The sequence below is a fragment of the Stigmatopora argus genome, chromosome 23, assembly GCF_051989625.1.
Source record: "Stigmatopora argus isolate UIUO_Sarg chromosome 23, RoL_Sarg_1.0, whole genome shotgun sequence".
Lineage (NCBI taxonomy): Eukaryota > Metazoa > Chordata > Actinopteri > Syngnathiformes > Syngnathidae > Stigmatopora > Stigmatopora argus.
The window spans coordinates 3422786-3439935 of record NC_135409.1 but is presented as its reverse complement, the minus strand read 5'-3'; the positions used below and the strand labels follow the sequence as shown (position 1 = coordinate 3439935).

At 46.0% G+C, this 17150-nt stretch overlaps 3 protein-coding genes across 4 annotated transcripts; 1 reads left to right on the top strand and 2 right to left on the bottom strand.

Annotated features, from left to right (window-relative positions):
* Window positions 1-1678: 1678 nt before the first annotated feature.
* Window positions 1679-6152, top strand: lin7a (lin-7 homolog A (C. elegans)). 2 transcript variants are annotated; one of them, XM_077594404.1, is made up of 6 exons: window positions 1679-1830; window positions 3242-3360; window positions 3441-3512; window positions 3568-3777; window positions 4422-4634; window positions 5142-6152. In XM_077594404.1, exons 1-5 carry the CDS (start codon window positions 1791-1793, stop codon window positions 4632-4634), a joined length of 654 nt encoding a protein of 217 aa, XP_077450530.1. In that variant the 5' UTR covers window positions 1679-1790; the 3' UTR covers window positions 5142-6152. The 2 variants fall into 2 exon arrangements, with proteins under 2 accessions (XP_077450530.1, XP_077450532.1); XM_077594406.1 differs by having other exon boundaries at window positions 4422-6152.
* A 3025-nt stretch (window positions 6153-9177) lies between these two features.
* Window positions 9178-10690, bottom strand: myf5 (myogenic factor 5). The gene is made up of 3 exons (XM_077594498.1): window positions 10160-10690; window positions 9399-9465; window positions 9178-9335 (listed from the first exon to the last, which is right to left on the bottom strand). Exons 1-3 carry the CDS (start codon window positions 10688-10690, stop codon window positions 9178-9180), a joined length of 756 nt encoding a protein of 251 aa, XP_077450624.1.
* A 2042-nt stretch (window positions 10691-12732) lies between these two features.
* Window positions 12733-14597, bottom strand: myf6 (myogenic factor 6). The gene is made up of 3 exons (XM_077594000.1): window positions 14040-14597; window positions 12903-12996; window positions 12733-12815 (listed from the first exon to the last, which is right to left on the bottom strand). Exons 1-3 carry the CDS (start codon window positions 14595-14597, stop codon window positions 12733-12735), a joined length of 735 nt encoding a protein of 244 aa, XP_077450126.1.
* Window positions 14598-17150: the final 2553 nt, after the last annotated feature.

Below are 17150 nucleotides of genomic sequence, written 5' to 3'. Positions count from 1 at the left end.
ACGGACGGATGTCCAATCAAATTTGAGCCTTGAATCTCTGCCAAACTCCCAGTCAAAGTGGATTGGACGTCTACACTCATCAATGGCAGGCGGTGACGTTAGAAAATGACAGTCAATTTTTAACAAAATAAAATATTTGAGTCATCTTACAAACTAAAAATGACCGGCAACCTTTCAAGGTGTTAATTTAACAAAAAATACTGACTAATCTCAACCGGGTAAAATGACATTTGCATGTTCACAAGTGGATAACAGCGCCACCTATGCTTTACATCATGTGGATAGTCCTCATTTGACTTATGTTGGGATGCAAAAGTGATGTTTTCCCCCCAATTCCTACTATCTTGTGCCCACATTTGGACTTTTTCTGCCTAGCAACAAGTGAAAACATTGTGACGTCGGTTGAAATTTGTCAGGAACGTGCTCCACATTTTTACTAGGCAAATTTCGAAACGTGTTTCCTTTTATACTTCAGAAAAAAAGAGCAGCACATTTGTCGGTTTTAGTGTTTGAAAAAGAAAGCGTTTGATTGGATCCCTAAAAAAAAAACATGAGCGTTTTTTGCTCCGGTCAAAGACGTCAACATAGATTAATCCCTGAGAGCTTAAATTCATCAGTGTCAAACTATCTGGATGGTCGGATGGATGAATGATGGGAGGGTGGATTACGTAGGAGTTAATCTTGTGCACGTGAGGTCAGCGGCTCCATGTGATGGAGGTCTGAAAGCATGCCGAGCGATCGTTGGTAGGTCGATCAATAGTGCACATTGTTATGGAGCAAGCCAAACTATTATTTGAACTCTCGGTGCTATTGACAGTGAGAGATGTTCAATCAAATGAATGTAACACGAGCAGACGCCCATCTATTTCAAATGGGACGGGGTCGATCCCAGACCTTCCTGTGTGCGGTTTCCATGTTCTCCTAGGGCCTTGTGTGGGTTTTATCTGGGTACTCCAGTTTCCTTACACATGTGAAAAACTGTGCTAGGATGGTTGAACACTCTAAATTGTCCTCGGTTATGCATCATGTTTGTTTCATTGTACCTTGCGATTGTTTCCTGCGGGTATTTTCTGCCTGCTGCTCATAGTTGGCTGGAATAGGCTCCAGCACCCTCCACCACCCTTGTGAGGATAAGCGTTACGCAAAATGAATTAACTTTAGAAAAAAATATTTGTAAAAAACATTTGGTACTTATTTTGAGAGGGTGACTTTTTGTGTATGGAGTTTGCATGTTCTCCCTGGGCCTGCGTTGGTATTTTCCGGATACTCCGGTTTCCTCCTACATTCCAAAGACATGCATTGTAGGCTGATTGGACACTCTAAATTGTCCCTAGGTGAGTGTGGCCGTGAATGGTTGTTTGTCTCCTTGTTCCCTGCGATTGGCTGGCCACCAATTCAGGGTGTCCCCTGATAGGCTCCAGCATCCCCCGTGACCCTAGTGAGGATAAAGCAGTTCAGAAAATGAGATGAGATGATTATATATTCATTGACGTCATCATTTTGCGTACATTTTCATTTTTGGTTCATTTAAAGTTGTATGATCATTTTTTGGGGGGGAAAATTTGACTTCCCCCTTTTAATAATCGGTATCTCTCTCTAGCTCTCTCTCTCTCTCTCTCTCTCTCTCTCTCTCTCTCGCTCGCTCTCTCTCGCTCTCTCTCGCTCTCTCTCGCTCTCTCTCTCGCTCTCTCTCTCCCCCAATCCTCCCTCCCTCCCCTTTTTTAGACGCCTCCGCTGCATCCTTTCCCGTCCTCTCCTCTCCTCTCTCCTCTTTTCTTCCCCCTTGAGTCATGGCGACGGTGCTCCAACAGCCGCTCAGTCTGGATCGAGGTAAGGAGCTTCTCGCTCTCCTCAAAACATCCCGCTTTGTAATCGTCGTCACGTCGCGATCACGCCTTCGATATTCCTGCCCAAGAACATCGCCATCTGGCAAAAAAGGGAAAAAAAATGTTGCGTTCACGTGCTCGCCTGGACCACATTGCATTCACCTGCTTACACGCCGTTTTACTCATGTGACTTACAACGACCGTTATTATTTTGTTCCACATTATGTAAGCTGCGAGACGATAGCAAGCGCGTGCACGAACGCGTCCTTAGTTTAATACACGCCTGCAGGATTCATTTGTTTCGTATTTAGTGACTGACATAATAATAGGAATAACAGTATCTGGAGCGGATCAATTATCCGTGTAATCATTGAAAGCTATTTTAATTATTTTTTTAAAGGTGGGGCTTTATTTGTATTCATTTTGGGGGCTTTATTTTGATTCATTTTTGATCGATCCCTCCTTTTAATGTATTAGATAGACGTCCAATCCATTTGAATTGCGATTTTACAATTCCAATGGATTGGACATCTACTTATGAACCCCCCCCAGATTAACGTCATGGACGCCACAGGATTGGACGTCTAGCACCGTCAGTGGCAATGAAAGAGTTAAAAACACACGCGTGTCATGCAGCCTTGGGACCGTAGAAAGTAGATACCGTTGCGCAACGATTCCGAAAGCAGACGATGACTATAAATACATTTATGATTTGGCTTTCACGCCTGTCCATCACGTGGACTAAGTCGATCTTACTTTTTAATCATGTTTTGGCATGTTTAAAAAAAAGTGATAAACTACAGTGCGCAGCAAGTCTATATAAATAAGCAGAGTTCATGTAAATGTCATTTACTTTATTTAAAATATATATATTTCAGACCTGCTTTAGAGACTTGAATACTAAATGTTAATATTCTGGCCGATATGAGCCAAATTGTCATGTGCTTTAAAGGGTTAAAGTCCATCATAGCATTTCCTGTTATCGTTGAAAAGGAAATTACTTTGTCGGTCATGTCATGCGTTGGACGAGATACTCGGCGTGGGGTCTTTGCCCCTCCCTGTCCTGTTTGGCGCGCTGTAGGGCACAACCCGTGTTTATAGCGTTGCTCGCATCTGGTGCAATGACCCACTTGGACATAATGGTGAGCGCAGTACAGTATGCTGGAGCACACTTTTATTGAAATATGCTTCATTAAGTTTGTGGCAGAAAACAAAGGGAGACTCAAATACAACTCTTAATCGGTGGCCCCATGCAAACTCCGCACAGTGAGGCCCCATCTGGGATCGAACCCTGGACCCCAGAACTCTGGGAGCTAACGCACTCACCTCTCCCAACTCTTAATAATGTCTCCAAAATACTATATCCAATATCGCGCTGATGATTTAAACCAATGAGAAGGCTTGTGGTCCTTCAGATGTGGCCCGAGCCATCGAGCTGCTGGAGAAGCTGCAGGAGTCGGGCGACGTTCCCGGCTACAAGCTGCAGTCGCTGAAGAAGGTTCTCCAGAGCGAGTTCTGCACGGCCATCCGCGAGGTGAGCCCTCCCGTCGAGGCCACGCGGCCATCGCCCGCGGACCCTCATCCGCGTAACCCGCGACGCGTCTGTCTTCACAGGTGTACCAGTACATGCACGAAACCATCACCGTAACCGGATGCCCCGAGTACCAGGCCAGAGCCACGGCCAAGGTGAGCGTCGGACGCCAAAGGCCGCCGTCCACTGAAAAGCTCTCTTTTCGTTCAGGCTACCGTAGCCGCCTTTGCCGCCAGCGAGGGCCACTCGCACCCGCGGGTGCTGGAGCTTCCCAAAACCGAAGAAGGTCTGGGCTTCAACGTGATGGGTGGCAAGGAGCAGAACTCGCCCATCTACATTTCTCGCATCATTCCGGGAGGAGTGGCCGAGCGCCACGGCGGACTCAAGCGAGGCGACCAGCTCCTGTCTGTCAACGGGGTGGTGCGTCCATTCATTCATTTACTCACTCATTTTCTCAACCACATTATCCTCACTCGGGTCGCGGGGGATGCTGGAGCCTATCCCAGCTTCGGACACCCTGAATCGGTGGCCAGCCAATCGCAGGGAACGAGGAGACAGACAACCATTCACACTCACACTCATACCTAGGGGAAATTTAGAGTGTCCAATCAGCCTACCGTGCATGTTTTTGGGATGTGGGAGGAAACCGGAGTACCCGGAGAAAACCCACACAGGCCCGGGGGGAACATGCAAACTCCACACAGGAGGACCCACCTGGATTTGAACCCAGGACCCCAGAGCTGTGAAGCCGGCGCGCTAACCACTCATCCGCCGGGCCGCCGTGGTGCGACCAATCAAAAAATAATAATTCTCCTGGCTAGCATTCAACAGATTCACCATGAAAAGGTTATTTTAGAACAAAATTATTGTCCAAAAACACTATGAAATTCAAGGTTTCTAGAGTTGGGATAAAACAAAATTTTCAAAATATTTAACAATTTTAATTCATTCAATTTTATGTTCGCCAGGATTGCCCATCCCAGCTACAATGAACGGGATGTCTCTCGCCAACGTCGTGAAAGAACATTTTTAGGTTTTTAACACAGTTTTTCCCCCTCCCACAGAGTGTGGAAGGTGAACATCACGAGAAGGCGGTGGAGCTGCTGAAGGCAGCCAAGGACAGCGTCAAGCTGGTGGTGCGCTACACGCCCAAAGTCCTGGAGGAGATGGAAGCGCGCTTCGAGAAGCTTCGGACAGCCCGTCGCCGCCAGCAGCAGCAGCAGCTCCTCATGCAGCAGCAACACAATGTGGCCGCTCAGCAAAATCACACGTCATAGGTCAGGCGCTCGCTTCCTGAAATGACAACAAAAATTCAGACCCTCAAGTCCCTTTCACTTAGACACAAAGAATATGGTAGTCGGCGGCCCGGTGAACGAGCGGTTAGTGCGTCCGCCTCGCAGTCCTGACATCCACAGCTAAAACCCAAGTCTGGGGATTTCTGTATGGCGTTTGCATCTTCTCCCTGGGATTAAGTGGGTTTTCTCCGGGTGCTTCGGTTTCCTCCCGCATCCCCAAAACATGCTAGCTAGGCTAATTGTACGCTAAATTGTCCCTCTCTATGATTGGGTATCCATAGTTGGCTGGGATAGGCTCCAGCACACCCTCCAACTCTTAAGCTAACAACTAAATCTACAGCAGTAATTCCTGAAAATGCTGAGAAAGTCGGCCATTTTGAATTGAATTTTGTGAAAAAGAAAAAAATATATATGAGCGCAAAACTTGATGATTCGAAAGTAAACTGGCAACTGCTCTCAGCGTGTATTTTTTTCTCCCTAATTTGTCAGGTTGTTCCAGAAGAATTAAAATCAAATCCATCTGTTGAATCTTCTCGAGATGGCGACCAATCCCGAAGACTGCCCGTCGAGGTCAATCCTGAGCGAGAGATTTTCTTTCCAAATTTGGTGCTTGCAAGAACGGAAAATGACGGAATGCCGTTTTGTCTTTATGTTGTAATGTTCTACATCGGTCCATCTTCTTTTCCCATCATGCCTCAGTCCTCGCGGTGCTCGTTTAGGCAAAAAAAACGTTTTTTTTAATAGTAGCAAAGGACTTGTTTTGTATCTGGTAGTTTTAGCAATAAACACGCTGACATGCAGGCATTAGCAAACTTCATGATTTGGAAGTTTTACTCTCCACTAAAACAGATAATGAATGACGTGAAAAGGAGAAAAAAAAATATTTCCCCTGATATGTATAACTTTTTTAATGCGCTTTAATAATGTAATTTTCCCCTCCGTGGTTGTGCAATAACTCTCTTAGACGAGCAGAATGTTCAGCACTTTCAACCCAAATACACCAGATTTACTATCTTCATTTATAATAGTTCTATGTATGATCAGAGTTTTATTTTTCCCTTCATGTTGAAAGATAATTTTTGACGATTGTTACATTGTGCAAATGATGTGGGTGTTGGTATTTTGACAATCATTTCTGGTGAAAACGTGGAATGTTTATCCTCGGATGTAGTAACCTAATGTTGCTTCTTTTTTTTGGGAGTGTTTACATTTCTATCTTTTCTTCATCTATTTTGTCCTCTGTCCAAGTCGACCAAAAGACAAGAAAATCTACACTTTGTCATCACATTAATAATATTTATAAGCGATCACATGATTTAAGTGCAACATGTGCCACACTGCCAGATTTGTACCAGTCATATGATGAGAATTTTTTGGGGGGTCACTTTGCATTGTTTTTCTACCTTGCAGTGCTTTCAATTCCAGAAAAGAAGACATTGTCGATATGCAATTGTGATACATACTATATTTGTATAAATAAATGTGCAAGTGTACAGTGAACACGTAATATTATTGATTTGTTGACAACATTTCAACATCAATTTCTGTCATTTCTTATTTAAATTGTAAACAATTACAAACACAGGCCTTTATAAAATAATGTTATAGTTTTTTCATATATGGAAGTATTTGTTTTCGAAAGGAAAACAAGGTTTTGTATGAAAGTCACCATTTATTGATTTTTATTTATTCACCTGCAGCTAATGTCACTTCTTTCCGCTAGAGGGCAGCAGATATGCGCGATTGAGGCAATTGGATACAACGAATCACGGTGATATCCGGAACGTGACGGATATTTGAAGACTGTTCCACAGGTAACGCGAATTATACTCACCTTTACTGACAGATAAGGCTAAAAAAATGTGATGGTTTATTAATAAATAGCGTGAAAATGTATTGACATCACCACCGCGTGACTTCAATTCTCATTTAACGTGGCTAAAGGGAGCAAACAGCTGTCATGCGTGATTAGCGAACGTCCGGGTAGTTCTCCTTTGCTTTTAAATGAGCGAAGTAAGACGCGTTTTTCGCGTCAAACTTGCACCAAATATTTTAAATATCGTTAACTGCATTGATGTCAATTTCTGTGTTGATTTAATCATGTGCTGCTCATCTAAGTGATGAAATTGGGCCGAAACAATACTGTTAGTGCAATGTCTCTACCCAGTGGCAACCCACGGTATTGCAGCCAATCAGCACTAATTTTTCCTGCTTTGACATACAGACGCTCCCCTACTTACGAACGAGTTAGGTTCCGAGCGATTGTTCATAAGTTGAATTTGTTTGTAAGTTGATTCAGTGCTATATTTTGTATTATAATTTATGTTTAAGGCCTATACTATAAGTATATTGAAGGTTTATATAAGTGCATTTGTATGTTTAAGGCTTGTATAAGTTACACGCATTGGTTTGTACTAAAAAACATTGAATAAAATGGAGAGAATATGTACAGTACTGTATAGAGAGAGAGAGAGAGAGAGAGATGTATGTATTAGAAACTGGCCGAAAGAAGCGATCTAACGACAATTGCACAGTTTTCTTCTTTTTTTCATCATAAATGATGCGGTAGCACTGTATGGCATCATTCAATTGATTTGCAAACTTTGTGCAACGTTCAATATTTGGGTCCTGCTGCTTGATCTTTCTGTTTATAAATGGTTCTGACGGTCGAACGATTCAAGTTGTATGCCCGTGCAACGCTCACCACTCTCACGCGCATCAAGCTTCCTTATTATTGCCAGTCGTTTCAAATGAAATGGCTTGCCTCTTCCTTGCAACTCCCTCAATAGAAGCCTTTCGCTTTTTACCAACCATATTCAATAATGGATGTACGAGATATTTAATGATACAAATGAAAAAGTTTCTTTGCGCACTGGAGATACGTTCACGCACTTCCGCATTGCAACGATTTGGCCAGAAGAAGGTAGATGCTGGTTGAGCTGAGCTCTCATAGCGCCAGGCGTCGGTATTAGCGGCGGAAAGAAGCACTACTCGGAAAAAAATACAAAATCGAACTTGCGAACATTTTTCGACATAAACGCAATTTGCAGACATGTTCGTATGTACCGTTGTTCGTAAGTCGTATGTTCGTAAGTAGGGGAGCGTCTGTACAAGACTACTTCTCGTTGGCAAGTGGTTGTGCGTTATCGTATTGTGAGGACATTTGTGTGCATCATTTTCGGAATATTTTGAAGGGAATACAAAAGCAAACAGCCCATCCATAGTGAAAGTCAGGGTGGAGGCGGGGCAAACAGCCAACCTGGCCGGGAGAACAAAAGGTATAAAAATGTAAAACTAAATTAGAATTTTAGTTAATGTTTAGTGTAAGGTTAGATTAAACATCGTAATCCAAGTTCATTTAAATTTGTTTGTTATGAAACGAGCGTGGTGCCGTGCAAAAAGCGCCCCCCCTCCACCCCCTCTCTCTGTCCGTCTCTCTCTCTCTTCCCCCTTCAAAATCCGTATAAATTTAGTACTATTAAACACATTTTAGTAATATTAAACCACTAGTTGTGTTACTTTGTTAATAGATGGCGAATTAGAAGAAATAAAACATTTTTTCCAATCCAATATCCTGTTTTTGGTGTTTTTTCAGAGGTTTGGAACGAATTCATTAGTTTTTAGTTCATTTCAATGGGAAACGTTCGTTCGAGTTACAAGAATATCGACATACGAGCTCAGTCCCGGAACGAATTAAGCTCGTATCTCGAGGTACACGCGATTCGCAACGATGTGCGTCTAACGTTTATCCCAACTATCGCTAATCCTGATTTGTTTGACACAGGCCTGGCATGCGAGCCTTTCCCCGAGCGTGACGCGTCACATGGGAAAATGTCATGGCTGACTTTCAGGAGTGCTGCACACAAAGTAACAGAGGTCAGTGAAACATAAGATGGCGCGCGGAATGCCCGCTATGCCGCCTGCCGCTGTTGCCGTCCAGCGGAAATCGACATGTATTCATTTGTGGGTTAAAATAGAATTGAATCACGACAGAACCGACAAGTCTTATTTGATGGTGGAAAATCATCATTGCTGTCCAAATGGCGTTTATTGCCGTCAATGGCACACAATGACTTGAAGAATAAAATGTTTTTAAAAAGCGCTTGCCAGTGGATTGTAGAAAGCAAAGTGCGGTGGGATTTCTTATCAAAAGAGGAAATTTCACCTCATGTTTTTGAACTGACAAAAAAAAAACATGGCAGCCATCGGCTTAGGTTAGGACGACACCCCCAAGTCATCTTTTTTTCAATCCAAATACCATTTGCTCTTTCTGCTGAAGTGTTAATAGAGTCATCAAAGGTGTTGATGATGACTCACATATGGCTGAGAAGAACAAACCTTGTATTTGCTTGCTAGAATACATCACATTTGGCCACTTTCATTGGTCAGAGACAAAAAAAACACCAGTTTTCAGTTACAGAATGGAAATATTTAATGAGTAAAGCGATAAGTGAGCATTTACATTTTCTATTTACAATTTGGTCCTGTACTGTACAAAAAAAAATAAAAAAACAAAAAGGGATTTTCACAGGACGTGGTAGACAGGGCTGCAAGATGGCGTGCACGGCTGCGAGTGGGCCGAGCCGTCGGGCGAGGGGACCGAAGCGGGTGTGGACAGCCGGTCCACGATGCTGGAGAGACACTGCAGGCTGGACGCGCCGCCCGCTTGATCTGATAGGCTCTCTGGGGGGGGAAAGCGCGTTTAGTCAATCGCTATTTTGTGAAAAAAGAGGCAAGATTTCTCACCGTTTTTCATGTAGGGGTAAGTGCCGCTGTAGTTGAGCTGTCGCCACGCTGGACTGCTGCCGTCCGTCTGAAAGCAAAAGAAAATCGTAGGATTCGTCAATATTTCTGCCTGTTCCGAGATGGCGGACGGCCCCATAAATTTTGGGCTTGAGGGGGGGGGATCAGGGCTCCTTCCTCTTCTTCCCCGGCGTGGCCAATCGATTGCGCTCTGTGCCTAGATGTCACTTTCTCCTTGTAAATCTGGCTCTGTCCCGTCTTTTTGCCGCCTCACCGCTATAAAACACATTTTTGGCTACATATTTCCAATCTCGTGCAAGGGTAACCACTTCGCAGCTTTAGCGGGAAGCCAACGCTAAAGATATACATATGCGGTGCGTTCACTGACTCATTGACGGCGATGGACGTCCAGTTCGTTTTGACTGGACGACGCCATTTTTAAGTGGAAAAATAAGCGTTTGGGGAAATAAATGTTTTCGTTTGCAGAAAATTCAAGGGAAAATTCCCCCCAAAACAAAACCTGTACTCGACGCTTTTTTTTCCTCTTAGAATAAAACACAAACTTGTCCCGTACGGCCGATCCGTTAGAAGTGGGAAAGATGGCAGCGAACGTTGGTTAGGAACGCCGGATTAGGAACGCCGGATTAGGGAGTTCAGTCGCTGCCACCCTCGCACTTCAGATGGACGGACGTCTACAAGGGCTAAAAAAAAATGCCTTTGCATCTTCTGGCAGAAAGTTTGGGGTTTCGGAGGGGGGGTCTCACCGCGCCGTCGGAGCAGCTGGAGAGGGGGCTGGCGGGTTCGGAACCGCTGTAGTAGCGGTCCACCTGCTCCCGGAGGAGCTCCTGCAGGCTCTCGATGTAGTGGATGGCGTTGCGCAGGATCTCCACCTTGGGCAGGCGCTGGGCCGGGTTGGCCGAGGTGCACCGGCGCAGCGTCTCGAAGGCGTGGTTGACCTTCTTCAGGCGCCGCCGCTCCCGCATGGTGGCGGCGCGCCGGCGGTCCACGAAGCTGGACTTGCGCTTGCAGGCCTTGCAGGCCCACTGCAGGCAGCGGCCCGCCAGGTGCGCCCCGGGCTGCTGCCCCGGCGCCGGCACGTGCTCGTCCGAGTCCCACTCGTCCTCGCCCGGGGACGACGGCGGCGCGTAGTACGGCTGCGAGGGCGAGAAGGAGTCCATGCTCGGGGGGACCTTTCCAGGGATGTGAGGGCTGCGCTGCCCGCGGGGCCCCCTTTTATGCCCCCGGGGCCCACATTGGCCAGATCTAATTACCGCGGCCCGATGGCCCAGCCCCATCCCTCCTCGCCCCCAGAGCCCCCAAACCCCCCCCATGTGTGCCCTGCCTGCTGCTGACATTCCCACATCTGCCCTCGCTGATCTTTTCCCACTCGGAAGCCCGGCGGGGCTCCTTCTCTCATTGGCTGCCGTTGACGCTGATAGACGAATCAGATCTGCTAAAAAAATAAATAATAATATCAATAATAATAATCTGCCAATTTTACACGGAGCGCTCGGTAACTTTGGCAAGTTGCCGTTAACGACACCCAAACTAAGGATCAACTTTAATGTTTTTTTTGTTGCTGTCGTAAATGAACACGGGCCGCCATTGATGGCGTTAGATTCACTTGTCTCAGTCGAAACAGAATGGACGTCTATCGCCGTCAATGGCACCGAAATGGAGACTTTGGCCGCACGTTGGAGCGCCGCTGGCTGCAGCTGCGACGCCAAGGTGTCGCCTTTCCAGCAAGCACCTCGGAGGTCATCAAGCGAGGTGTTTTTTAGCGCCGCCTTCATTACGCACGCCACACTTCTTCTTTTTCTTCCACTTGGACTTCTTTTGGCCAAACTTGAGTCGTTAAAGGTCGTACAGCGTCGCACAAATGGCGACGCTTTGTTTGGCCCTTAACCCTTTCATGTCCAGATTTCCATGGAACAAATGTAAATAATGCATTGGAGGAATAAATACCAACAGAAAAATAGTATTCATAAAAAATACTAAATGCAGAATTAAATTGTAACTACAGCATTTAGATGAGAAATCTAATATAAAAGGTAAATATGACATTTGTGTATTCATAAATTGATTTGAATATATACACTATCAATTTAAATATTTTTTTATGTACAGTACTACTATGTACTGTTTTTTTTTAAATAAACATGACTTTTAAAAAGAAAAAATGACTGCCTATTTCCCAATTTAAGACTTTTATCGTAGATAAATATGTAAATACTTTGTCCTTGAACAAATGTAGCTCCTGAAGAAAGACACAAAATATGCTAAATATGAGTAAAAATTAGCGAGAGAGATCTCACAATGTGTCAAAGCGTTTGTCTCGTCTCTCTGGGAAGCGCCCGCACCTAAAACAACACGGCGGCACCCCCGATTGGCTTTAGAACAGCTGACGGGGGCGTCCGCGGCGTCGGGATCCAACGCGGTGAAGCTTAAAATGGGGGGAAAAAAATGGACTGGAGTTTCGGTTCGGAACGTCCGCGCGTGCGTTCATGTTTTCGCTGCCGTCAGGGGTCACGGGTAGAGTTAAGTGAGGGTCACGTCGTCAAAGCTTTCGTTTTTTCCTCCCCCCTGACATTAGCGTTGCACCTGAAGGCAACGTTTTCATCCATTTATGAAGTCGATACGGTCGCAAAATGTGCACACTTTTTCGTTTCGCATATTAATCAAGCAAACATTCACATACCTGTCAACCTCTGCCGATAACTGCCCTTATAAATGATTATGATTCCCCTTACAAACCCCCAAAAACCTTACAAACACCGTACGACTGTACGGTGTTTGTAAGGTTTTTGGGGGGTTTGTAAGGGGAATCATAATCATTTATAAGGGCAGTTATCGGCAGAGGTTGACAGGTATGCATTCATTTGTTTCATTATGAAAAAAATTGAAATGAAAGACCTGAAAATAAGCTAGTGGAAGACGGATGCTATATTAAATCGTCGTTTCTGATGCTAAAAATGAAGTGCGGCCGGCGTGTCTGGTCTTGAGCGGGTGAGGGAAGTGGCCGGAGGGGTGGGGGGGGGGGGGGGGGGGGGGGGGGGGGGGGTGTTATACTGGTCATAAAAAAAATCACATCACCATTGCCGCTATCGGGTTTCCCATGTCTGCTCAAAACAGCTCTCGCACAAAACCCTTTTTCCACGGCCGTGCATTCAAAAGTCACGCCGTAGCAAAAACAAGCCATTTATTGCAAGTATAAATTATTAAATAGTACAAGAGCCTTTTCTGTGGGACCCCATATGATTATAAAATAAATACATCTACATTTTGAGCGTTATAAAATATGTACACCAAAAAGAAAGGGGCGCTAAGTTCCAGGAAGTTATTTTTCCGCCACGCCGCTAATGCTGTCCACGATGGACGACAGACGCAGGAGGCTGCAGGACGCCGAAGAATCGCCGCAACCTGGATGGAAAGATAAAAGAATAGGAGAAAAAAACAGGAAAACACGCCGACTTGTGATGGAACGTGAAAACAATCGGTGCTTTTTACCTTCCCTCTCGTTCGCCGAGCTGGCGCCGGAATGGTCGTTGGCGTTGGTCCAGGTCTCGCAGGTTTTTTTCCACTGATTCCCCGAAGCGATGACCTATCAACATAAACAAATCGTGGAAATATCGCTATGAATCGAACTAGCATCCCCGTTCTCAGGAATTACCGTATATTCTTGCGCAAACGCCGTATTTGTCGCTAAAAAATGATGACTGAATCGAGGGTACGGCTTATATGTGCACAAATTGGACGAAACTGCAAGGTGACAAAGACGAAACGCCATAACGCATTTATTTCAAAATAGAGAAAAGATAAACAACATTTATTTTGACGTCTATGAATGAAATTCAAGAAAAAAAATAACTATCTTGCATAAAATGTGAAAAAACTCACTCGTGCCTGCCATTGCTCGCTCAGGGCGCCGCTACCTTGATGAAAACTAGCCCGCTACGGACACACTTCCTGGTAGTATTACTCATGTCACTTCCTTTTTGAATTTGTCTACACACAGGCAACACCCTTTAGGAATGTGCAATCCAGCAGACGATCCTTTCGATTCATACAGTATCTAAAAAATACCACGTGTGATGATTTTTCTTAAGATTTTCCCTTCAAAGTAACACATTTGTAATCTCTTTTAAAACCGTGGATATGGAGGTGAAAATTGTGAATCAGGGGTCGTCTTATACGAGAGAAATTGTAAAATTCAATGATTTTAAGGCAATTTTAAGGGTACGGCTTATACGCGGACGCGGCTAATATGTGAGAAAATATGTAAATAGGTTGCCCTAATGTTCCACGTTTGGGAAAAGGTTTGCTTTTGGTTCTTTCGAATCCGACTTGGCCAATAGGGCTACTTATTCCGTATTTCAACTCCAGGGCGGTCGTCTGAAATCGGACATTTAAGATGTTAGCCGTTTGTGTGAGTTGACTGGATGATTGGGATTAGGAACTCAAAATGGCAGTGGCGCTCCTTTGTACTTTCATTTTTTTTGCGATCGTTCATGTTCACGTTTGCTCCAAGTTAGCGTCATGTTTCAGTCTAGTTTTCCCGTTTTTTTTAGCTCTTCCTCTGTATTTGTCTCTGGTTCACACATTAGCGGTCTTAGGCCAAGCCTTAGACCCACCCGGCCCACTTACGTGGTCTCGTTTGTCGGTATGGTCCCGCTCGTCCAGGCCGTGCAGCAGCTCCTGCAGCCTCTCGATGTAGCTGATGGCGCTGCGCAAGATCTCCACCTTGGGCAGCCTCTGGTTAGGGTTGGCCACCGTCTTCCTCTTGAGCGCCTCGAAAGCCTCGTTGATCTTCTTGAGGCGGCGGCGCTCGCGCAAGGTGGCGGCTTTTCGCCGATCGGCCGGCGCCGACTTCTTCTTGCACACCTTGCAGGCCCACATCAGGCAGCGGCCCTCGCGGTGGGCGCGCAGGCCGGGCGGCGCCGGGACGTGCTCCTCGCCTCCGCTGCTGTCTTCCTCGCCCGTCTCGGACGCGGCTCGCCGCTCTCTCCCTCCGGGCGAGGGCGGGCCATCGTCGTGGTCTCCGGCGGCGCGGTAGAGCGGCGAGGCGCCTGCCGCGTCCAGCTGGTGCAGGGCGCCGTCGTCCAAGTAGCGCAGGTCGTTGAAGAGGTACGCGTTGGTCTCGAAAAGGTCCATCATGTTGTGGCCACGCCACGCGTGCTCGCTCCGCCGCGACGGCTGTGGCATTTAAATAGCCGCGACATTCTGCACCCGCCGGACGGACGGACGGACGGCTTATATATAGAATGTGAAATTCTATCCCGCGCATTGCCCACTACCATCTTTTTTTTGGGGGTGCGGAAAATGCCCTCGCGTTTCAAAACGGGATTTTCTGGAAACTCTTGACTGAGTGTGCAGCGGAATTTTTTGTTAACTTGACGTCCAATCCATCGGAACTGGGAACCAGTTCATTCGCTGTCAGAAATGGACGGCCATCTGTGATGAACTTTCATTTAGCCAAACGATTGGACGACAATCTTTGGAAAATAAACAGGAATTCCATGGATGTTTTAGCTTGAGATCCTTTTTTTTTATAACCCAAAAGCCCCCGTTGGTGTATTCTCACCAGCAAGCTACTGTGCCGTAAATCCAACATTAGCGTCAGGGGGGTTTGGGAGGTTCGGGAGGGGGAGGCGAAGCTTCAGCTGTCAGGGAGAATCACTACATATTTCGGGCGCAAAGTCAAGCGGGCATTACGGGATGTAAATCTGCCCGCGACCCCCAAAAAGTCGTCCAACGTCACAATTCTGACGCCGGAAATCATTCTAGTCGGCCGTGTCTGTTATTTGCTTTGAAGGACAATGGGACACTTTAACGTATGTAATACTAAACGGAGCCAAGAATAAACACGCACGTGCTTTATTAATATATTTCCGCATCTTAAACAATGTTGACACGGTCGGTGCTGTTGACGCTGATATTTTTTCAATTTATAGCACTGCATGTGTGAAGGAATATTTTGACATATAATAAAGAATAATAGCAATATGAACAAGTAAAGATAACACCTAAACATTACAATTAAGTGTAAAATCAGAATGCAAAAACAGTCATCTAACTCACGTCTTATTTTGTAGGTTTCGTTATTCTCGGAACGACACGGTGCTCGCCGTATTTTCTCAGCGGCAGACACGTTGGCCAACGTCAACTTTGGGGACCCACTTGCCTTCCCTATGCCTTTCACGCACCTGGTTAACAGGTCAGCCAATCGGAAGGGGACTTTCATTGACTCGCCTGAATTTTCAGTAGATGCCAGTGAACGAGTTTGCGCATTCGTGACGTTATTTCTTCTGCTCCTTTTGAGCTAAACCAACAGACGGCTCCTCTCTCTCGTAGCCCGAGATGGCGGCGGTCTTGAGTTTCAAAGGGGGGCGTTTAGCAGCCCCACCCCACAGCCCCTCCATCCTCGATAGCATCTCAGGGTTTCGCTTGAAAGCGCTAGCGGCTGAAGTTTGTCCATTAGCGAGCGAACGAACCGTCGGCGTTACGACTCCATCGTTAGCGCTGACGAACGCCGCGGCTAATTAGCGTCGGGGCGGCAGCCGCCTTTTGTGATGAAGTCGGCGTATCCCGTTCGATTCTGTCTTCAGTCGGGAAAGTGACGGATTAGCCCGAAGGCCCCCCGCCAGACGGACGTGGGCTTAGCCGCCAGACGATAGGCTATCTGGTCCGCTAATAAACACAAGCGATGATCCCCGATGAACCGCGCGTCCGCCGAACAACAAAGCGTCTGGCGTTCTGCTGAAAATGAGACTTTTCCCCATTATTTTGACTCCGGCGCCTCCACTGAGAATCTAACGGGATGTTGATGGATGCCGGCGTTGACGTCCTACCGTGCGACGGGCGGCGTTTAAAACAACACGGGAGGAAAACCGCACCGCGCTGGGTAAAAAACACAGACCTTTGTTACCCGAAACCACGGACTGATTCCGCCGATGCGCCATTGCGCGAAAGGGTCTCCTTTCATCTTTTTATCTCATTGGAATAGAAATGATGACAGAATGATATCATGATCGTAATAATGAAAGCGCCGCAGGTCGGATAACGCTTTTAAGAGAATTGAAATTGGATCAAAAAAAGATCGGTTTTTTAAATTACACTGGTACCTCTACTTATGAACTAACTTGTTTTGTAACTTGGAATTTTCGTAAATAGGGCAGTATTTTATGTGTAAACTCTAATTGGTTCCACCGTCCTCAACAAGCTACCAACTAGCAAGATGGCGCCGTTCACACGGGAGCCAGTGGAAGTAGCTCTGTACACTCTTATGTTTTTCGGGATTTACACCCCTTCTATCTTTTTTTAATTACATTTTAATATTTCTTAATACATTCCTTTTTACTTTACTTTGTACTTTATACTTTTTACTTTAATGTTTTTACAACTTTCCTTGTTCTGTTAGCCTGGCTTCTTTCGGCTACTTCTTTTTTTGGAACCATTCAGCCATGCCTACGCTGTCACACACATGGGACTAGCTGTTACAATACGCAGCGGAAGGAGCAACACCTCGGTGCCGCCGGGGATTCGGAGCTGGACAAAAGTGCCGGGAGAAGAGGCAACGCTGCTGACCATCCATTCCATCGTGGGATAAGATGGAAGAGCTGTCGGCGCTTACCAGGCCGGAAACTGATTCGAGGGGTTCTACTCTGCTACTGTTGTCTTCAGCTCCAGACTGCTGAGGAACTGTGCGGATAACCTTGGAAGAGTGACTCTGCATATTCTCTACCTCGGTCACAGTCT